Consider the following 23493-nt stretch of genomic DNA (forward strand, 5'->3'; position numbering starts at 1 on the left):
AACCCACGTCAAAATCCAAGATGGCCGCCGCCATGTATGTCTGATGCAATGTATGTCTGAACCTTGTAACCTGCATATCTTGAAAAACGAGCGAAGTACCAACTTCTAATTTGGTGTGTGGGTGTATCTCGGCATAAGGAAGAACGCTATTGAAAATTGGGTCGCCACGTCAAAATCCAAAATGGCCACCGCCATGTATGTCTGAACCTTGTGAGATGAATATCTTGAAAAATAAGCGAAGTACCAACGTCTAATCTGGTGTGTGGGTGTATCTAGGCACAAGGAAGAACGCTGTTTAAAATCGGGTCGCCACGTCAAAAGCCAAGATGGCCGCCGCCATGTATGTCTGAAACTTGAGATGAATATCTTGAAAAATAAGCAAAGTACCAACTTCTAATTTGGTGTGTGGGTGTATCTCGGCATAAGGAAGAACGCTATTGAAAATTCGGACGCCAGGTCAAAATCGAAGATGGCCACCACCATATATATGTCTGAACCTAGTGAGCGAAATATCTTGAAAAATAAGCGAAGTCCCAACTTCTAATCGGGTGTGTGGGTGTATCTAGGCACAAGCAAGAACGCTGTTTAAAATTGGGTCGCCACGTCAAAATCCAAGATGGCCGCCGCCATGTATGTCTGATGCCATGTATGTCTGAACCTTGTAACCTGCATATCTTGAAAAATAAGCGGAGTACCAACTTCTAATCTGGTGTGTGGGTGTATCTAGGCATAAGGAAGAACGCTATTGAAAATTGGGTCGCCACGTCAAAATCCAAGATGGCCGCCGCCATGTATGTCTGAACCTTGAGATGAATATCTTGAAAAATAAGCGAAGTACCAACTTCTAATCTGGTGTGTGGGTGTATCTCGGCATAAGGACGAACGCTATTGAAAATTGGGTCGCCACGTCAAAATCCAAGATGGCCGCCACCATATATGTCTGAAACTTGTGAGCGAAATATCTCGAACAATAAGCGAAGTACCAACGTCTAATCTGGTGTGTGGGTGTATATATTGGGTCGCCACGTCAAAATCCAAGATGGCCACCACAATGTATGTCCGAACCTTGTGAGATGAATATCTTGAAAAATAAGCGAAGTACCAACTTCTAATCTGGTGTGTGGGTGTATCTAGGCACATGGAAGAACGCTGTTTAAAATTGTGTCGCCACGTCAAAATCCAAGATGGCCGCCGCCATGTATGTCTGAATCTTGTGAGAAGAATATCTTGAAAGATAAGCGAAGTACCAACTTCTAATTTGGTGTGTGGGTGTATCTCGGCATAAGGAAGACCGCTATTGTAAAGTGGGTCGACACGTCAAAATCCAGGACGGCCGCCACCATATATACACAAAGAATTAAGTTAAGCACCCCCCCCGTTTTTTTACAACCTCGCACATTACAAGTTTGTTGTCGTCAAAACAGTGTAATATACCCATGATATTGCTATATTTTCTGGAGAAGTGATATTATGGTCACATAAAAACATAACAATCATGCCGTTTTCAATATTTTATTCTGAATAATTTAAGGTGAAATTTTTTGGGAATTTTAGGCATATTTTCACCTCAATTTAAGTATGGAGCTATAGGTCCATCACGGACAGTGTGGATGACGTTTATGTTTTCTAACGTACAGTCATTGTTCTGAGAAGACCTCTAGCGATCTTTGCGTCAATAACGTGTGTAGGACCCACGTGATCGGATCACTGACTCAACCCTACGTCTCATAGACCCTGTAAGCCGTCGTATGCGTTGCTGTGGCAGGTTGAACCCCCTCGAGCACGTTTGGGACATGTTGGGACGACAAATTGCGAAGATGGTCCCTCCAATAGCCAATCTGGATGAATTGGAACGTGCATTACATCGGGAATGGAACAACCTGCCACAGCAACGCATACGACGGCTTACAGGGTCTATGAGACGTAGGGTTGAGTCAGTGATCCGATCACGTGGGTCCTACACACGTTATTGACGCAAAGATCGCTAGAGGTCTTCTCAGAACAATGACTGTACGTTAGAAAACATAAACGTCATCCACACTGTCCGTGATGGACCTATAGCTCCATACTTAAATTGAGGTGAAAATATGCCTAAAATTCCCAAAAAATTTCACCTTAAATTATTCAGAATAAAATATTGAAAACGGCATGATTGTTATGTTTTTATGTGACCATAATATCACTTCTCCAGAAAATATAGCAATATCATGGGTATATTACACTGTTTTGACGACAACAAACTTGTAATGTGCGAGGTTGTAAAAAAACGGGGGGGGGTGCTTAACTTAATTCTTTGTGTATATATGTCTGAACCTTGTGAGTGAAATATCTTGAAAAATAAGCGAAGTACCTTCTGGTGTGTGGGTGCATCTAGGCATAAGGAAGAACGCTATTGAAAATTGGGTCGCCATGTCAAAATCCAAGATGGCCGCCTCCATGTATGTCTGACCCTTGTGAGTGAAATATCATATCATAGCATGTTTTCTGCGTGTTCCACTTTGTCAACTCACATCACTTCCCCGACGGGGGACCTAGGCGTAACGCTTGTTTAAAATTGGATTTCATAGGCTGGTGTTGAGGGAATCTCAAAGCACTTGTACAAGTCAGATAATGTTTTTCCAAGCAATAATAATTGTTCTTCTTGATCCTTTCATGGTTTAACATTACTCGCAGACTACCCGCCGTCCTTGCGACCCTACGGGTGATCTTGTTCCAAGCGTGCAACACATTTTTCTGCCATCTGATATTTTCTGCTGACACAACTACTTTGACTTTGATTTCTTGCTGATTTCCTTTGGTAATATTGCTCTTGCTGATTTCTGTTCAACTTAGGTGTCCTTGGTTTTTGAGGCATCTCAATTTCCCAGAAAAAAAAAAACATCAAGCATCACCCTAGCTAACAATACCCACAACCAACCCACACCCCCCTCTTTCCCCTCTCCTCCACCATCCCCTCTCAATCCCCCATCAAGCATGAACCCCACACCCCTCCCCCACACTCCACTTCACCCCCACTCCACTTCCCCCCACAATCCCCCTTCAACCGTCACCCTAGCTAACAATACCCATGACCACCTTACCCCCTCCCTCCCTCCCCCATCACCTCACAATCGGCCATCACCCTAGCTAACAATACCCATGACCGCCCCACACCCCTCACCCCACTCCACCACCCCTCACATTCCCCCATCAACCATCATCATAGCTAACAATACCCATTACCACCCCACATCCCAATCCCCCCCTCCACCATCCCCTCACAATCCTCGGTCAACAGTCACCCTAGCTAACAATACCCCGCGACCTCCCCCCCCCCCCCCCCCCCCCCATTCATCATCCCCAATAAGTATAGGAATCCGAGCTCGCAATGCGCCGTTTCTCTATGCAGTCCCCGGCAGGATCAAGGTGAGTTCACAATGTGACGTCACTGGCAATTTCAGAAATCGACAGTCTAGGATTTTTTTCAGCACTTTGTGATTGGCAAATTTAAAAAATTCCCCTTCAAATTAGACCGTGATTAATGATTGCCAATGTTTTGTTTTGTTTTTCAGAAAAAATAAATTGCGTTTGGGTTTTAAGGGTCTTTTGGGTCTTCAGGGTGTTTTCAGTCTTTTGGGTCTTGATGGTCTTTTGGGTCTTGATGGTCTTTTGGGTATTGATGGTCTTTTCAGTATTTGGGTTATTTTTGTCTTTGAGGTCTTTAAGTGTTTTTGGGGTATTTTGGATCTTCAGGGTATTTTGGGTCTTTGGGGTCCATTGGGTCTTTTCGACATTTTGGGTCTTTAAGGGTCTTTTGGGGTTTTTTTGGTCTTCATGGTCTTTTGGTTCTCTTGTATTCAGGGTATTTAAGGGTCTTTGGGGTATTTTGGGTCTTTGGGGTATTTTGGGTATTTTGGGGTATTTTGGGTCTTTGGGGTATTTTGGGTCTTTGGGGTATTTTGGGTCTTCAGGGTATTTTGGGTCTTTTAGGGTCTTTGGAGTAGTTTGGGTCTTCAGGGTCTATTGGGTTCTCTGGGTCTATTGGGTTCTCTGGGTCTATTGGGTTCTCTGGGTCTATTGGGTTCTCTGGGTCTATTGGGTTCTCTGGGTCTATTGGGTTTTCTGGGTCTATTGGGTTCTCTGGGTCTATTGAGTTCTCTGGGTTTTTGGGGTATTTAAGGGTCTTTGGGGTCTTCGGGGTCTTTTGGTTTTCTTAGGTCTTTGAGGTATTTTGGGTCTTCTGGGTTGTTAAGGGTATTTAGTATATTTTCAGTCTTTGGGGTCTTTTAGGTCTTTGGGGTCTTTTAGGTCTTCGGGGTATTTTGGGTCTTCGGGGTATTTTGGGTCTATGGGGTGTGTTGGGTCTTTTGTGTTTATTGGGTGTTTTCAGGTTTTTAGATCTTCAGGTTCTTTTAGGTATTTGAGGTCTTTTAGGTCTTTGGGGTCTTTTGCATCTTCAGGGTATTTAGGTTATCTTGGGTCTTTAAGCATCTTTGGGGTCTTTAAGCATCTTTGGGGTCTTTAAGCATCTTTGGGGTCTTTTGAGTCTTCGGGGTCTTTTGAGTCTTCGGGGTACTTTGGGTCTTTTCAGTCTTTTAGGTCTTCGGGGTCTTTTAGTTCTTCAGGGTCTTTTAGGTCTTTGGGGTATTTTAGGTCTTTGTGGTCTTTTGGATCTTCGGGGTCTTTTGGGTATTCGGGGTTGTTAAGGGTCTTTGGAATATTTTGTCTTTGGGCTGTTTTGGGTCTTTAAGGTGGTCGGGGTATTTTGTGTCTTTGGGGTCCATTGGGTCTTTTCAGTCTTTTAGGTATTTGGGGTCCATTGAGACTTCAGGGTCTTTTGGGTCTTTTGGTTTCTCTGGGTCCTTTGGGGTCTGTTATGGGGTATTTATGGTCCTCGGGGTCTTTTGGGTCCTCTGGGTCTTCTCAGTCTTGTAGGTCCTCGTGGTGTTGGGGGGGGCGGGGGGGTGGAGGGTCTTTTGGGCCCTCTGGGTACTTTAGGTTAAGTATTTCAGGTTACATTTGTGGGTGGAGTCAGGTCAGCTGTCCAACCCATGGGTGAAGAGTGGACAGACAGACGGACATACATACATACATACATACATACATACATACATACATACATACATACATACATACATACATACGTACATACAAACACTTGGTCCATTATATATGGACTAGTGGGGGAATCCCAAGGGGAATGGATGTGTGTGACATTTGGACATCTTGATTTTGATGCTGCATATTCAGTTTTACAAACTGGTCACACAAACACAAGGGGGAGTGGGTCACGCACACGCACACCCACATATATGCACATATATATATACACACACAGTGCATTCAGTAAGTATTCAGACCCCTTCACTTTTTTCACATTTTGTTATGTTGCAGCCTTATCCTGAAATCGTTTAAATTCATTTTTCCCTCATCAATCTACACTGAATACCCCATAATGACAAAGAGAAAACAGGATTTTAGAAAGTTTTGCAAATTTATTGAAAAAAAACAACTGAAATATCACATTGACATAAGTATTCATACCCTTTGCTATGACACTTGAAATTTAGCTCAGGTGCCTCCCATTTCTCTTGATCATCTTTGAGATGTTTCTACACCTTGATTGGAGTCCACCTGTGGTAAGTTCAATTGATTGGACATGATTTGGAAAGGCACACACCTGTCTATATAAGGTCTCACAGCTGACAATGCATATCAGAGCAAAAAGCAAGCCATGAGGTTGAAGGAACTGCCGATGGAACATTACATTGCACCTTTCTGTCCCACGAAAACCAAAGTTACTCTTTTGGTTACAGCATACAAAATGACATTTTTTAAATTAAAGACATAAACTTCTTTAACGTGTACGTGCACATAGCTTATAAAATAAGAACGATCTTTGTTTGGGTCTTTTGGATCCTTGGGGTCTTTGGGGTCCATTGGGTCTTTAACAGTCTACAGGGTAGTTTGGGTCTTTGGATATTTTGGGTGTTTGGGGTCTATTGGGTCTTCGGGGTCTTCTGGATCCTTGAGGTCTTTTGGGTCTCAGGGCTTTCCAAAATTTTGGGTCTTTGGGGTCCATTGGGTCTTTTTTTTTCTTTTCTTTTTTTTTGTATACAAGATCGAGGCTCGTGAAAGAGCGAACATTAATCACACAGAAAGACAAACAGACACATAAAACAAATAACATCGGGAGCGGTAGACAAGATGGGGAGAGAGGGGGAAGGACACAAACACAACATTTGAGAGCAGGGACCGAGAGACATGGAGACATCGAGAGATCTGTGGGAGGGAGAGGGCTTTGGGGGGGAGGCATGTGAAGGGGGGGGGGAGGCATGTGAAGGGGGGGGGGTGGGAGAGGTATAAACATATGGACACTGCCAGGATTTCCAGGAAAGAAGTTGGAATTTCAAACAAGGTGGATCTGGGGTGAATTAGTGGGGGTAGAAAAGATCAAGGTTATGGATGGGGGAAGATAAGAGATGGTGGTGAACAGCTGTTTTAAAGACCTGGAGGGAGGAGAGGGATTGAAGGGAGTGTGGGAGTTTGTTCCACAGGCGGGAGAAAAGAGGAATGAAAGAGTGAAGGTGAGCAGAGAGCCGAGATTTCGGCAGTTTAACCATCAGAGGGTTGCAGGCAGATCTTGTGCGACCTGTAGGAATATTTGGGGGACAGAGCACAGAGAGAGCTGGGGGAGCAAGGCCGGAGAGGAGTCGGTAGAAGACAGAAAGACCACCTACCTGCCTGCGGTGAGTGAGTGAAAGGCCCTCAGAGATAGCTTCATCGCGGGAGATTCCAATGATTCGGGAGATTCCAATTCCAAAATGTCTTCAGGGTCTTTTCAGTCTTTTGGGTCTTCGGTGTATTTTGGGTCTTTGGGGTTCATTGGGTTTTTTGGGTCTTTGTGGTATTTTGGATCTTCAGAGTACTTGGGGTTTTTCTGAGTCCTTTTTGTTTTTTGGGTCCTTTTTGTCATTTGGGTTGTTTGGATCTTTTGGATCCTCATGGTCTTTTGGGTCTTCAGGGTATTTTGTGTCTTTACCAGTCGACAGGGTATTTTGGGTCTTTGGGGTATTTTGGGTCTTTGGGGTATTTTGCGTGTTTGGGGTTCATTGGGTCATTTTGGTCTTTTGGGTCTTTGGGGTATTTTGGATCTTCAGATTACTTGGGGTTCTTCCGAGTCCTTTTTGTCTTTTGGGTCCTTTTTGTCTTTTGGGTCCTTTTTGTCATTTGGGTCCTTGGGCTTGTTTGGGTATTTTGGATCCTCTGGGTCTTTGGGGTCCATTGGGTCTTCAGGGACTTTTCAGTCTTTTGGGTCTTTGGGGTCCTTTGTTTTTTGGGGTCCTTTGTTTTTTGGGGTCCTTTGGGTATTTTGGGTCTTTGGTGTATTTTGGGTCTTCAGAGTCCTTGGTGTCTTCTGGGTCCTTGGGGTCTTCTAGGTCTTCATTATATTTTGTGTCTTTAACAGTCTACAGGGTATTTTGGGTCTTTGGGTATTTTGAGTGTTTGGGGTCCATTGGGTCTTTGGGGACTTCTGGGTCCTTGGGGTATTTTGGGTCCTCAGGGTCCTCAGAGTCTTTTAAGTCTTTTAACCGGTGAACACACAGTTGTGTTCAAAGATTGCCCCTTAAATCCCCCTTCCTCCCCTTCCCCCCAATCAAATCCCTCCGAAAGCACATCTCAAAGCCTTTAAGCCATCTCAAAGCCTCTCAAAGCCATCAGGACCAAATTTAGATCCTGGGGGGACAGGGCCTTCTCCATCGCTGCTCCCACCCTCTGGAACTCACTACCTCACACCATCAGAGACTCCTCCTCACTCACCACATTCAAAACATCACTAAAGACCCACCTGTTCAACACTGCATTCAACATTCAACCCACAGCATTTAACCCCTGACTATCTCTTCTCCTTCTCCCTCCTTTTGCTTTAAATATTTCCCTATTGATTCTTGTCTTTTTGCAATTGTTGTTTTCATGTATTGTTATGCATTATGTTTTCCACTTTGTCAAAGCGCCTTTGGGCTTCTGGAAAAGCGCTATACAAAATAAATGAATTATTATTATTATTTAAAACCTCGCCTTATGAAGGGGGACAGACACACACACACACACACACACACACACACACACACACACACACACACACACACACACACACACACACACACACACACGGAAAACGCACACACACACGGAAAACGCACACACACACACACACACACACACACGGAAAACGCACACACACACACACACACACGGAAAACGCACACACACACATACACACACACACACACACACACACACACACGGAAAACACACACACACACACACACACACACGCGGAAAACGCACACACACACGGAAAACGCACACACACGGAAAACGCACACACACACACACACACGGAAAACACACACATACACACACACACACACAGACATACACACACACGAAGCTTGAATGTATAATTAATTTATTTTATCTGCTTGCTGGATCCATTAAATAGGTGGTCCCCAATGTGAATGAAGAATTGCCATAATAAAAGTTTTGTGGTGCCACTTTTGTTTGTGGTTAATTCAGTTTTCTTGAATTAAATTGCAGAAGTGTTGTCAGGATTTTTATTTTATTTATCTCAATTCCATTTTTCACCATGTTGCCTTGATTACAAGATAGTCCTTTTTTTGTTGTCCCCAAACAGGTGTTAAAGCGGCAGGGCTATGATGCTGCCTGCGATATTTGGAGCCTTGGAGTTCTGCTATACACCATGCTAGCCGGGTATTGAGCTGCACTTGATAGAAGGGGAGGAAGTAGCTTTTGGGGGTGTAAGGAAGGGTTTGCGATTCTCACACAGCATTACCTTCAACGACCATGGAAACGGGCAGAGTGGGTAATGGTCATCTGGTCAATCACTTTCACAGGTTGAAAATAACATCACTCGCCGTATTGCCTTGATCAGACCAAAATGTAGTTTATATGCAGCCAATGAAAGGAAGGATTTGGTAAGCTCAAGGACGCCATGGATGCAAGGGTGTAATAATGCAAAACCTTCACTGGCAAAGGTGTAAAGAAGCAAAGTTAGACACGAATGGGACGATTAGAGATGGAAAAATAAAACAAGTAGAACAGCACTCGGTAGAGCGCACACCTCCACCAGGCTGAACAGTTTGTTTTGTATCCCACTGATAAGTCAGATCTGGATTCGGACCTGAACCAAAATCGAATCGACTTGTTCTCGTCACCTAACCGTCTCGTCCACCAAGCTTAGTCATAACTCGTCCACAACTTTTTAAAATATCATGTTACACATCGCTTTTTGCCCGATCTCTCAATGGTGAAGAATCACTTAGAAAATTAAATAATTATTGTATCCGAATCCATATTCAGATATTCACCAAAATTGAATCGATTAGTCACATACGCAACCTGTCCCACCAAGTTTTGTCCTAATCTGGCCATAACGTTTTCCGATATCGTGCTATGTATCGTTTTTGGCCCGATCTCACAATGGTGAAAAATCGCTTAAAAAATTATACTATCCGGATCCGGATCTTCACCAGAGTCTAATCATTTCGACCGTGTAACATACCTAAACTCTCTGCCAAATTTCGTCCGAATCTGTCCACAACTTTTTTGAGATATCTTGTTTACAGACAGACAGACAGGAATGAAACATAACGGTGGTGGAGGTAAAAAGGGTGACCAAAGATGATGTTTTGTAGGCCCTGTATGTTGTAATTAGCCTCGTGAATGGAGATGCACAGCTATACATTTTATTTGGCATATATTGAGTGCAGTAATGTGGGATGCTTTGCTCTGTTGGTTAAAACATTGACCCTCCATCCACCCCCCTCCATTAAACATGAACATCCCTGTGACTTGTGCCATTGTCATCGTGTAACTTGCATGCAGACACACCCCATTTGCCAATGGTCCTGATGACACGGCGGGAGAAATCCTGACTAGGATCAGTAGCGGGCGTTTTTTGCTGTCTGGTGGAAACTGGGACTCGGTGTCTGAAACCGCAAAGGTGTGTGCTTCTGCTACAGCACTGCAGGCTTTTATCGGGATCCCTTTGTGACTGTGCACCTCCAGGGGAAAAAAGGAAGAAATATATGCAATATGTTGTTTGTTATTTCCTGTATCGTTCAATTAGCTATAGTAATAAATGTAGGTTTTAGGTTGAATAAGCCAACCCCTTAACTTTCTCTTTTCCTGGCGGCAGGACCTGGTCAAGCGTATGTTGCATGTAGATCCTCATCAGCGTCTCACAGCTGCACAGGTTCTGCGACATCCGTGGATCTCGCTGCGTGACCAACTTCCGCAATGCCAACTCAGCCGTCAGGATGCATCTCTAGTCAAGGTAAGTCAATGCAATCTTCCCCTGGATTAACTGAACAATTTTAATACACTAATTTCTCCACCCACCTTCTGTTTTGTTACCCACGCTTAGTGGTCTGTTTGTTACTCGCAAAATCGAAGATTTTTCAATTATATTGGTTGGTTGCATTTGGTATTCTGTCTGTCTGTTGTCTGTTTGTCTGTCACTCGCAAGCAAAATTTCAAAAACTCAAAATTTGCAAACTCTGTTTGTTTGTCAAAGGTCACAATACTAAACCTATCATCATGAAACTTCACCAAGTTGTAGAGGTTGTCACAATTGAGAAGCCTATTGATTTTGAAGTCAAAGGTCATCTGGAGATCAAATTTCTAAAATCATCAATTTTCATCTGAAAAATCGTCATTTTTCATCCGATTCACTTAATAGAACAGCATTTGCACATCGAGTCACTAAATAGGGTATCCAACTATTTTTGAGCTCAAAAGGTCAACTCTCGGTCAAACTTCTAAAATCATTAATTTTGATCTGAAAAATCGTCACTTTTCATCTTATCGGCACGAGCTTTGATCAAGATCGTCAATTTTAATCTTGATGAAATGGGAAATTTGCTGGATCATTCACAACCTTTTTTTCTTTGGGGGAGGGGGATTTTGCAAGTATCGTGCTCTGCATGACGTCGTCTTGGTTGTCTGTTTGTTTGCTGTACGTGCCACCGCACAGAATAAATATGATTTTCTCTGCAAATGTTGGTCCAATTGACAGGAAATTTTTCACTGTCGGTGCACCTCCACCTGTATAATTTTTCATTGATAATTATGATGTCATAGGTCACGTGGTTTGGTCACCATATTTGTTTTAACACAAAAGCCCTAAAAAACACTAAAAACGTGTCCTGGCAGGGTCTGCAATCTCTGATTGCTCGTTCTTGGTTTTTGTTGTTACTCTCGCTAAAGGTGAGGGTATTGCATTTGGGGCTGTTTGTTGGTCTGTCTGTTTGGTTGTTTGTCCACACATAATGTGAGTATATGAATTAATTACATTAGACCCTTTAGAACCCCAAGACCATTTTGAACCCTAAAACCCATTGGAACTCAAAGACATTGAAAAAAAAAAAATCATCTCGAATTTGGCTTAAATATTTAAAAATGATGAATTAAGCTGGATATTTCTATGAAGGCCAATGCTCTCCATCTTGCAATACCCCATGACCTGTAAGCATTGCGCCAGCTCCGTGTGTGTTGCCACCTTTGTATAACACCGCAATCAATAGATTTGTAAACTAAAAACAACTAAACAGTAGAAGCTTGGTTTTTGCTTGCCTTGGTGTCAGGAAGAGGATGTTGGAATCTTTGGTATAGCAGTGGCGGTTGTCAGCATCTCCTGTGCAATTCGCTTTGCTGGGTTACCGGTAACTTCTTCACTACTTAAAGCTGGTGGGACCTACTCACAGAACTTCCCATCTGCGCTTGAATCTGGAAGGAGCTGTACACTCATATTCTTCAATCACCTCTGTCGTGGTGCAGTAGCAACATGGTGCAGTGGCCATGGCAGCGTAGTGTCCGACTGTGCTTTACTGCATCCGAAATAAATGTATTTCAATTTAGAAAAATGAGGGGGGGGGGGCATGAAAGTTTGAAGAAAATCAAAAAGGGACTTTTTGCTAAAACGCTTGGGAACAAATGCTTTAGAACCATACCATCCTTGAAGACCCAGAGGACCCAAACGACACACAAGACCCCAAGGACCCAAAATACCCCGAGGATCTAAAGAACAAAACAACACAAACCAGTGCTGGCAATGGTCGGCAATCTCTTATTGCTCTTCATTTTTTGTTTTGTTTTCTTATCTGTGAGTGCAACTCTCCCTCTCTTCTCGGTTTGCCTTTCTTCCTCCCTGCCAACTGAGGCTCCCTCCATTTCACCCATCAAGGTCTCCCATTTTATTCCCTCTGTTTGTCTTGTCAATTCTACCGCTTTGTTACCTCTTAACATCTGTCACAGCTGTGTGTCAGTGCACTCGGTGAAGTTGTCTCTCCCCTCCTGTTCCCCATGCAGGGTGCAATGGCTGCAACTTATTCTGCACTGAACAATTCGCTGCAACAGCCCTCACTCGAGCCCGTTGCTGCCTCGACCCTGGCACAGCGTCGTGGCCTCAAGAAAATCTCCTCAACAGTTTTGTGATGATGCTGGAGGTTCCGTGCTTTGTTAGGACGTCGACGCCACCAGCGGCTTCGTCTTGTTTTTTGTTTTTTTTGGGGCTAAAGCTGGCAGCTGTTCACATCTATTCAAACACATCTGCATTTTCCCTTCCCCTCCCTCGTTTATTCGTCCTCCGACCCATAAATACCCACCTTAACTAATTTGTGTAACATTAATTTTTAGGAAGGTTTGGAAGTGAGTGTTTGCTCAAAAAGCAGAGAAAGCAGGATTTATATGACAAACTTGTATGGTCTCTGTTTTGGAAATGCATTGCCCTGCTATCCATCCCCTCAGTTATTTACCCTGTGTCTCATTCTTTCCTCCCTGCACTTTCCACTTTTCTGTCAATGTCCTTCCTCGGTTATTCCATCTCCTAAACAATAGGAAGAGTCTATATATTTTTGGCCTCCAAATTAGGAGGGCTGCTGGTCGGTATGCCCTGACTGGTGGTGAAACTTACTAAACAGTGTGAGGGGGGAACCAGCAGCATAACTGAGGTTCATCAGTACTTTGTGCAAACCATGGCTTGTTTCAGAACATTCTCTATGTACTTTTTCAGAATCCTCTTTGTGTACGTATCACATTGTTCTTCACTTGTGTACGTCATGTGCCTGTCCTCCAGGCAGATCTAATCCCACGAAAGTCTGTTCATTTCTTGCCAAAGTCTGCCTTCAAACCAGTTGCCTAAGAACACCAGTGTGTTTCCTCACCTGTGTACACCCATCCGTGCACAGTGTTTGGGGACGGAGATTACGCATGATGTATAAAGGGGACGTTTCTGCCTCATTCGATCCTGTCCTTGTTCTCGAGATATCCACACGTCGGTGTGTCAAGGTCTAGTAGCACAGCTGCACTGTAGTTATCTATCCACCCTGCAGCTTGCGCAGTAAAAGTTTCTTTTTTTTTCCCCCCTCTTCCCCGTCCCCATCCACTCGTGTCCCTTATCCGTACCGAGAACCCATCCAGCAAAAACGGCCTGCGATTTCCAATACGGTCTACGTTGTCGTCAGAATTGTACCTATTGTCCGCCAAGCGTCTGTACATGCTCACGGGTCAAGACGGGTATTACAAACAAACGAAGTCTTTGTTCCTTTTTTAATTTTTTTTATGAGCAGCTTGGAATACTTGTTCCTTGATGCTGCAGTTGGGCTGTTCAGCAGCCCCAGTAGAAATGGACGCGCTTACGGTTTAATGTTCATTACGGTTTGATCAAGCCCCGGTCGTTGTGGAACTTAATCGTGCATTACTACTGCTGCCTTCATGCAATCTTTGTCACGTGTTGTGTCCAGTGATGCCTATTCCTCAGCAAGGTCCTCGATGCAAATGCCTTTGCGCGAGACCTTGCCCGTCGGCCTACCCCAGGCAATCGTGTTCATCAACTTATTTTTGTCCTAATCTGCTACCTTTCAGTATGACGCTTCACCTTACGCAATGCTTTCTATCTCTGGATGCCAATTGACGTTAATTTTGCACGGTCTGACACATGGTCTTTAATTAGGTATGCATGAGGTTTTCTTTTTCTTGCCTGGCTTGTCTACCAGTAATTTTACATTTTTGTATGTCCATGGTCTTCTGTGTTTTTTGTGTATTTTTGCCTTTTTCTATTACTCTCTTCTATATTCATACATGGAATTGAGCATTCGAAACGTTTATATGTATATTTAAACATTCACTGAAAGATGGTTGTTTTAATGGGGAGTGAGTGACCTTTGTACAGTCCTGTTCTCTCCCTCCCTTTCTCACACAACTCCATCTCACGCACGCATGCACGCACACACACACACACACACACACCTGAATGTATTCAAATCTCATTCTCATATCCATTACCTCTCCCTTCTTCCCTTCCCTCACACCTCCCACCCACCCTACTTAATGGTGTCAGTGTACAGTACATACATTTCCTTAAATGAGTCTTCATCTTTATACTAAAAATGCAACACATCACAGTGTACGATTAACTCGTTTAAGGATGCATGTTCAAGATGTTTGTTCGAAATTGAAAACTTTCAGTTATCTGGTCTGTCTTTAACTTACAAACTTCAAAACCTTGCGTTTGTCTCATGTCACCCATTTTTGCGTCATAAGCCTTTTAAACAAATATCCGAGACATTTGTCTCCCTCTTGTGATGTATCTAAGCCACAAGTTCTTACCATGTTTGTTGATCCGACCATCACTACCGCCTCCGACTCTCATCGTTTTGTGTTTTTCACCTTGAGAAATGAATGAAGAACCACTCAGTGTTGCTTTATATCTTCAGGATAAACCTCGTGGCTGAGATAGATACCTGGGCCTCAAAATATTACCTGTTGGCTCTTTGGCTGTTCCTGAAAATGGTCAGTTTGTGCTTTCTCTCCAAGGTAATGCTCATACCTCGTCTCAAACGTGTTCTTTTTTTCATTTTTTTTTCATCACACTCGAATGGTGGTGGGATGAGAGAGGTGGGTTCAGGAGGGGTGAGGTTCTTGAGTACTGGATGATGTTCCATTCCCTCTCCCCAAATGATGTGCACAATCTTTGGACATTTTGGAGAGGCTAGTAAAGGGGGGTGGTTGTGGGATATACAATGCATTATTGGAGTTGAGGAAGTTTGGCTCTTGGAAGGGTAGGGTGCTGAGTTTGGCACTGTACAATTGTGCGTTTTGTAAATTATTGCTGAACATACATGTCCATGATGTGTAATCATGCCCTGGGCTATTCCTTCAAGCCTTGGACTCTGCATGGCACAAGCTGTTGATTTGGAAAAGAGGAAGTTAACTAAGACGACTTGTATTATCGTGTCCGCAAGCCTGTGAAGTCTGGGATGTAATTATCTTTACTGTTTAACGGCTGTTTCATGTCTCGTATCGATAGATCTGGATGAAAACAATTTTCTTTTAAGCAAACGAGGCAAAATAAGATGTAATTAATATTTTTCTACACTTCTTGGCAATGCCACAATTTTTACTGAATATTGGCAGCATGGCTTATGTAATAAAGACTTGGAAAAATTGACAGTTTCCTTTTGCTCCTTCTGGACTCCTAACAAACTATTTTGCGCTTGAAAATTTGGTTTCGCCTACGGCCCTTCTCCGTAATGGCGGACAGCCGATGTACCGGATGTGGAATGACGTCACAATGAAACGGCCAAGAGCGGATTCCGAAATTGAGCGCCCCTTGCTGCCTGTTATCGAACCGAGTTTCAGGTGAATGGCGATTAAATTACCTGGCCGTAAGTTTTTATTTTACGGATGATCAATGGAGGACACGAATACCACAAATGAAATGACGTTTAAACTTCAATCGGTTGTGTCTCGACAGTCGTCTGAAGGTTAAGATACCATGGGTCGTTTATGCCCACAAGCACGAGCTGCTGGATTATCACATCCTCCACTGATGAAACTTATCAAGGACTGTTTGTATGCTGTGACGTTTCAATTCTTGCAGGAGTGTAACCACACACATGTGCAGGGCTGGGTACAAGTGACGTAGCAATGGCGGAACTGCCTCGTGTCTACAGGGTAATAAACACTCGAAAGAACAACGAACTAAATCTGGAAGGGACACGATCATACTTTGAAATCCAATGGTGTACTAATGCTCTCGTGACCGTCTCTGCTGTAATGTCCTTCAGAGGAATGGCATCAGGCCACCTGGTATAACGATCAATACAGGTGAGCATGTAACTACCCACTTGATGGAGGTAGTGTTCTTACGAGATTGATGTGAACGTGCTCAAATCTCGCATCTGGTACGGCCACAAAAACAAATTACATAAAAATAGAAAAATATATTGTATACCACAGCACATAAAATTGCTTTTGTATACCAATTAAAATTGTCACTACTAGTGTTTAACATTAAACTGAAAGGGAAGAAACCCAACGTTTTGTTTGTTTTTAACTCAACTCGACTACCGTCCAGTTGAGTTCATCACATACTGAACCCTCCGGCGTCCGTCGTCTGTCGTCGGCGTCGTGTCTGTCAACTTTTCGACGTTAACACTCCAGCGTCCACAAATATCAACCGATTCTGATCAAACTTGACATGCAGCATCCGTACCGCAAGGACCAGGTTGGTATTACATTTCAGCCCGATCCGTTGAAAAATGGCGGACTTGGCGACCATTTTGTTTTTGGTCATGAAAACGACGTTAACACTAGCGTCCACAAATATTAACAGATTTTGATCAAACTTAGAATGTTTAACCCTTACCACACAAGGTAGGTTGCTATTGCATTCCAACCCGATCCTTCACAAAATGGCCGCCATAGGTCGCCATATTGTTTTCAGCTCCGAAACGACGTTAAGACTTAACGTCCACAAATAATTATGGATTTTGATCAAACTTGGTGTGTGAGACTCTTACCACACAAGGTAGGTTGCTATCGCATGTCAACCCGATCTGTCACAAAATGGCCGCCATAGGCCGGCATATTTTTTTCAACTCTTAAGAAAAGCACACTGGGACAAGATGTGGGGTTGGGTGACTTTGAAAGCGAATTACACCCGTTTCCTTTTATCTACACAACTATATTTCTGCAACATTGTTGCAAAGTGTAACATTGTATCAATTGTAAAACAAGGACAAGTATAAGGATACAAGGACCTTAAAATTATTACACAAGTATTCCAAGAGATAGATGGCTTTAATCAGAATTTTAGGTAAATATGGTTTGACAACCATTTTCTATGTAAAAAGAGGTGCTGATTCCAAAAAAAGCAGTTATTAATCCCAAGTAAGACAAAATTGCCATTTTGGCCTTTTTGACCGTATTTGGCCAAAATCCGCTTTTCTTTCTGAAAAATATAATTTATACCCAAAATTAATGTGTAATATATCAAATGAAAGCGCTTTTCATGTAGAATACAGATTTGAAGTCAAAATGGAGATAACTGATGTCGTATTTGGGATATTATTAAAATTGGCCACATTAGATCAATTTTTTGATTTCAGTATTTGTGAGTATAATATATATATTTGTACGTGTTTTATTTCAGATGGATGATCGTATAGAAGTGCCGTTGCAGTGTGTGCTGCATATGATTGGTGATAAAGAACACAATGGTGATGCAGTGGTTCCATTCACTTAACAGACATGGGGAACAGCTGCTGACATAGCCCAAGCCAGAGAACAGTATCAGAAGAGATCAAAGTACCTTATTATATGTCAATCCAATAACTTTGAAGCTGAACCACTGCCTCACTATGGCTTTCACAGTGGCTGTTATAGTAAATTTACAGCTTATCAGATACAATCAAAAGAAAAGAAAACATCTTCTGATAGAGATATTACTGTTGAAACAAGATCTATGGTGGAGAAACCAGCAATGGCAGCTATCTCAAGTACTGGAGTGCTGGAGAAAAAGTGTATTTTCTGCAAAGGTCCAAACCGCAAGCATTTCAAAAGCGGTTTTGAAACACTAGCTCCATGTGAGACTATACAGGCACAGGACAGTATTATAAATGCTGCAAGTCAGCAGGAAGACAAACAGTTTCTTCGTGAATATGAACACATCGACTTTGTAGCTAAGGAAGTTAAGTACCATAATACGTGCAGAGGCAGGTATATTTCTAAGGGTGCCAAGGTCCAAACAAAAGATGAAGCCGCAACATACGCAATCAAACGAGAAACTGCTTTCATAAGATTACTGTTATATATAAACTCTGAAATCTTTCTGAAAGAATCCTCAAAGAAATTGGTGGATGTCAATGAAACCTACACTAAATTCCTTGTAGAAGAAGGGTTTAAGGAGCCTAACCCAGAGCCATACCATCTTTTGTCCAAAATCAAAGAATAGTATGGCAGTAAGCTTCTGGTTGGCCAAGAAAGTAAAAAACAAGGTATCTATATCTCTTGCAAAGGATGCAATGGACAACGAAATAAAGAATGTAGCTTTGTTCCTCAGAGCGAAGATCCAGAAGCTCAGTGAGAATAACACTCTTCCAAACCCCATTACAGTAGAAGCGATCCTTGAAGGTCAGTGTACGAATATACCTGCTGAACTATCAGTGTTTTATCGGATTATGTACACTGGCTCAAAAGATGAAGCCAGTGAGAGAGTTGAGCGTTATATTGAATCATCAGCTGAAGATGACATCTACAAAGCTACAGGTGGAAGAGTGAAGCCATCTAAACACATATTGCTTGGAATGGGCTTGAAGAGTATTACTGGTTCCAGGAAGGTTCAGGAAGTTGTTAATCACTTCGGCCACTGTATAGGATATCATACTGCAGAAGAATATGAGACTCAAATTGCTGCCAACATTATTGAGAAGAAACAAGTTCTTCCCGATGGCCTAGAACCAAGCAAGGGACTAAGTACGAACTCAGCATGGGACAACTATGATGAATCAATGTATCATGACACACAGGGCATCTGTATCCAAAATGAGGTTCCAGTTACATCATCATCAACAGAAACAGCGACAACATCCACTACAAACCCACCATCAATTACAGCATCAGCATCATTGTCTATGAAAGCACAAAGCAAGAGAAGTCTTGAAATACCAAATACAGAATTAGAACCAGTGAGAAAGAAACTCAAGATATCACAGTTTTCGTTTGATATACAAACCATGGACAATCCTGCAAACTACAAAGCTTGTGTTGCGAGAGATGTTGCATGGACAATATCTTGCAAAACAAACAAACAAGTACCAATGTGGTCTGGCTGGAACTCCACAATAACCAAAGATGATTTACCATCTCAAAATATAGGCTATTTGTCAAACATCGGAGCCCCTGCTACACAACATGATGTAGTGAATGAAACGATGAAAAGAAATGTGACCCTTGCTGAAGAGTGTAAGGAAGATTTCATTGCAACAACCTATGACTTGGCTACAGCCAAGCCAGCATCTCAATTGCAGGACACAATGCGACCTAAGTTTGACAATGTCTTCATTTGCTTTGGGGCTTTCCATATTATGTTCCGCTATCTGTCAGCAATGGGGTACCTAATAGATGCATCAGGTGCAGCCCACATTTTAATGGAAAGTGGTGCCCTCACCAAGGGTTCCCTCAATGCCTTTCTGTCAGGAAAATACTACAATCAGTCAAGAAGAATGCATGTGCTCCTAGCCACTGCTATGTGGATCAAGCACATTGATTTGTTCTTGCAACTGCAAGAGCCAAATGACAGCTATGCACATTTGGTTGAAGCTCTGAAGACTGTTCAGGCATTGCCGTCACCTGAGAGGATGGAAGATTTGGAGGAAAGTGATGATTACATAGCATTCATGACAACCTATGAAAGTTTTTGTGATGAGACCAGAGCTGGTAAACATGGTGTTAATGCACAGTTCTGGAGAAACTACATTGACATGGTTGATATCTACATGCTGTTCAGTAGAGCTGTCCGAACAAATGATGTGGATCTTTTCATCGTCATGCTTGGGAAAATGATTGACATTTTTTTTGCTGCAAGTCGCCACAATTATGCGCGCTACATGTGCTTGTATTATCACAGACTCTTGAACATGGATACTACCCATCCTGGCATTAGGCAACAACTTGAAAGCGGCGCTTTATCAGTGAGGTTGTCATCCAATTCCTTTGCCAGACAACCAGTGGATCAAGCACTCGAGAGTACGATAAATGCAGATGCAGCTTCACGACAAACTGGAATAACTTCTTTCCATCAAAGCCAAGGAGCAACCAGGCGCTGGACAGTTACTCGATCAGCTAGAAGCACCATAGTTAGGGATCTGTTTGAAAAAGCAGCAATAAAGAAGGATATAAATCCAAGCCATGAAACACGAAAATCGAAAGTCAGTAAATTACAAATAAACTTGGAAAACATTTCCCAGATTATTGATACTACTATGAATCCTTTTGTTGAGTCCTTGCTTGAAGACACCAATCTCTACTGTATAGCTGATGGCAAGAAAATGCCAGATAAAGTAAAAGATGACATGCTAAATCTCTTCGTCTTGGGGAAGAAATGGAAAGATGAGTTCGTCCAGGGATGCTTTGATGATCCTACCAGGTTTGAGAGGCCACTGCAAAGAAGAAAAGTAAGCAACTTTGCCAGTTCTGCTATCAAAAGCAAATTCCGAGGTAAAGATGAAAAGGTTGTTGAGCTGAAGACAACACGAGACTTGATGGGCAGATTGGTCTATCTTGCTTGTACCAGAAATATTGAGCTTGAAATGGTGTTTCCTTTTCCACTTACCCCGGTCCCCCTCTCCTTGGCCAGCATTTTTGGCACAGTGCAGAAGACACCTAAGTACAAACTCTCCAAGCACCTTGAAGATTTGATTACACACACAGAGCCGACAGTGGTTAATACATTTCTTTATGATGCCATGTTTATAATCCAGTCATTGCCCACCAACTTGCCTCATAATTTTGGGAAAGTAGCAGAGCTGGTTCTGAAGATTATATGCAGTACACAGGCAGATGAAATACACTTTGTCTGTGACAGTTATGTGAAAAGCATAAAGAATGCTGAGCAACAGGCAAGAGGTGCGAATGATGGATCATTTAACATCACTGGTGCAGATCAGTTAAGTCCTAAAGATTTCAGGTATGCCTTGAGATCACCAAATTTCAAAACAGCACTTATCAAGTTCTTCATGGAGGAGTGGAAACTTAACAATTATGCAGCTGTCATAAAACCAAAAAAAGTTGCTTTTGCACATGAAAATCAGTGTCTTCAGTATACAGCTACGCTAACAGGAAATGTAGAACACAATGAGGTACCAGACTACATATGCTCACATGTGGAGGCAGATACTAGCCTGGTGTACCATCTCAGCATAGTGTCAGAGCATCACCAGGACAGAATGTCGTTGTCCGTGCAACAGACACTGATATCATGGTTATCCTCTATCATGCCAGACAACTAAAGGTCAATGTGTGGATGGACCTTGGGCATTCTGGTGATAACACTAGAAGGTACGCCCATATCACTGCACTAGCAAACCACATTGGTCCAGTACTTTGCAAGGCGTTGCCAGGATATCATGCTCTGACAGGATGTGATAACACATCACCCTTCTTTAGGAAGGGAAAGGTGAATCCACTGAAGAAAGCTGAAAAGAGTCCTCTCCATCTTGAAGGCTTAGGCAGTCTCGGAGAGAACACCACCTTTGTTGATGATGACAGCCTTGTTGAACAATATGTCTGTTTACTCTATGGTCAGGGAACATTATTATCTGTGAATGAGGCAAGGTTGAGAATTTTCCTGCAGAAATACAAACCGACCAATCCAGACAGTCCATTGGAGAAAATAAAAGGAATTGATGCAGGCATGCTTCCACCCTGCAAAGATGTTCTGGTACAAAAATTGGCACGGTGCAACTATGTGGCATATCTCTGGAAACATGCACATCTAAGAGATCCACTAGAGAATATTCAACCCACAGATCATGGCTGGAAGGAGGTTAATGGACTCTTCCTACCAGTATGGTTTACTGGCAGTCAAATGCCAACTATACTTTCTGAGACCATTGAACCAGAAGATATTGCAGATGGAGATGAGGATGGTGAAGACAATGACAGTATTACTGATGCTGATTCAGATGATAACGATGACAGTGATGATGAAGATGGAAATGACGGATTTTGACCAAATACGGTCAACATTTTGGTAAAAAGAGGCCAACATGGCAAAAGCGTGTCATGTATTATTAAATTGTCTTTATCTTCCCTAAAGGTTAATCATTTTCAAATCTCATTTCACATTTGCAATCTCCATGATGTCAGGTATTTTTTGATATATAATATAAGGAATTAATAGATGTTTATATTTTTCCTACGGGTCATAAACATAATTAATTTTCAGAAAAATATGAGAAAAATCAAAATTTTTACTCCAGAATTAACAATATCACAAAAACGACATCAGCTATCTCCGTTTTGACTTCAAATCTGTATTCTATATGTAAAGCGCTTTCATTTGATATATTACACAATAATTTTGGGTAAATATTATATTTTTCAGAAAGAAAAGCGGATTTTGGCCAAATATGGTCAAAATTTGGGTCAAAAAGGCCAAAATGTCCGTTTTGTCTTATTTGGGGTTAATAAGACTGCTTTTTTTGGAATCAGCACCTTTTTTTACATGGAAAATGGTTGTCAAACCATATTTACCTAAAATTCTGATTAAAGCCATCTATCTCTTAGGGTAAAGGTTGTTGTCTTTTCATTTAAGTCAAATCTAGTACAGACAACTGACCTACTTTGAAGTTGTCCAGTCAGTTCATTTGAGTTCTGCTTCCCTGGAAGCTCTAGTTTGTATACAAGATCGAGGCTCGTATAAGAGCTAGCGCATTAAACACACATTAGCACATAAAACACAAAAAAGAAACGGACACACAAAACAATAAAGGGAGGGGGAGACAAGATGAGGAGAGAGAAGGAAGCACACAAGCACAACCGTCCATAAAAAGGACATCAGGAGATTGTGGAAGGGAGAGGACTGGGAAGGGGGGGGGGGGGGGAGAGAAAAGGGGTACACGGTATAAAACAAATTGACACTACTAGGAATTTCAGGAATGAAGTGTGATTGAAAGATGGATTTGGGGTGTATTAACGGGGATAGAAAAGATCAAGGTTTTGGATGGGGAAAGACAGATGGGGGTGAACAGCTGTTTTAAAGACCTGGAGGGAGGAGTGGGATTGAAGTGAGTGTGGGAGTTTGTTCCAGAGGTGGGGAAAAAGAGTGAAGGTGAGCAGAGTCTTGATTTTTGCAGTTTCACAAGAAGAGGGTTGCTGGCAGTTCTTGTGCGTCTTGTAGGAATATTTGGGGGAGACAGAGCTGGGGGAGCTCGGCCAGAGAGGATTCGGTAGAAAACAAAAAGATCTCCAACCTGCCTGCGGTGAGAGAGTGAAAGGCCCTCGGAATCAGCTTCATCGTGGGAGATTCCAATGATTCTGAAAGCTTTGGTTTCAACAGCATGCAGCCGAGCTAGGTGTGAGGCAGGAGCACTGGCCCAGAGGGGAGAGCAGTAATCCATTGAGCAGCGGATGAAAGCCTTGTATGTG

General features: G+C 42.5%; 1 protein-coding gene and 1 long non-coding RNA gene across 5 annotated transcripts in view; one reads left to right on the forward strand and one right to left on the reverse strand.

Annotated features, from left to right (window-relative positions):
- The window catches only part of LOC137423584 (ribosomal protein S6 kinase alpha-3), a 350089-nt gene extending 334580 nt beyond the window's left edge, over nt 1–15509 (forward strand). For all 4 annotated transcript variants that reach the window (XM_078774051.1, XM_068110884.2, XM_068110887.2 and 1 more), the window contains 4 exons: nt 8678–8754; nt 9889–10006; nt 10202–10339; nt 12373–15509. In XM_078774051.1, the coding sequence (XP_078630177.1) occupies nt 8678–8754; nt 9889–10006; nt 10202–10339; nt 12373–12498 (459 nt within the window). In that variant the 3' untranslated portion in view covers nt 12499–15509. The remainder of the gene's footprint in view (nt 1–8677; nt 8755–9888; nt 10007–10201; nt 10340–12372) is intronic.
- Nucleotides 1–21274, reverse strand: part of LOC137423586 (uncharacterized) — an 83990-nt gene extending 62716 nt beyond the window's left edge. The window contains exon 1 of the long non-coding RNA XR_013622828.1: nt 21226–21274. This is a non-coding gene — a long non-coding RNA (uncharacterized LOC137423586). The remainder of the gene's footprint in view (nt 1–21225) is intronic.
- Between the last annotated feature and the right edge of the window lie 2219 nt (nt 21275–23493).

Source organism: Myxine glutinosa, chromosome 3 (assembly GCF_964187855.1).
Source record: "Myxine glutinosa chromosome 3, kmMyxGlut1.1, whole genome shotgun sequence".
NCBI classification, from domain to species: domain Eukaryota; kingdom Metazoa; phylum Chordata; class Myxini; order Myxiniformes; family Myxinidae; genus Myxine; species Myxine glutinosa.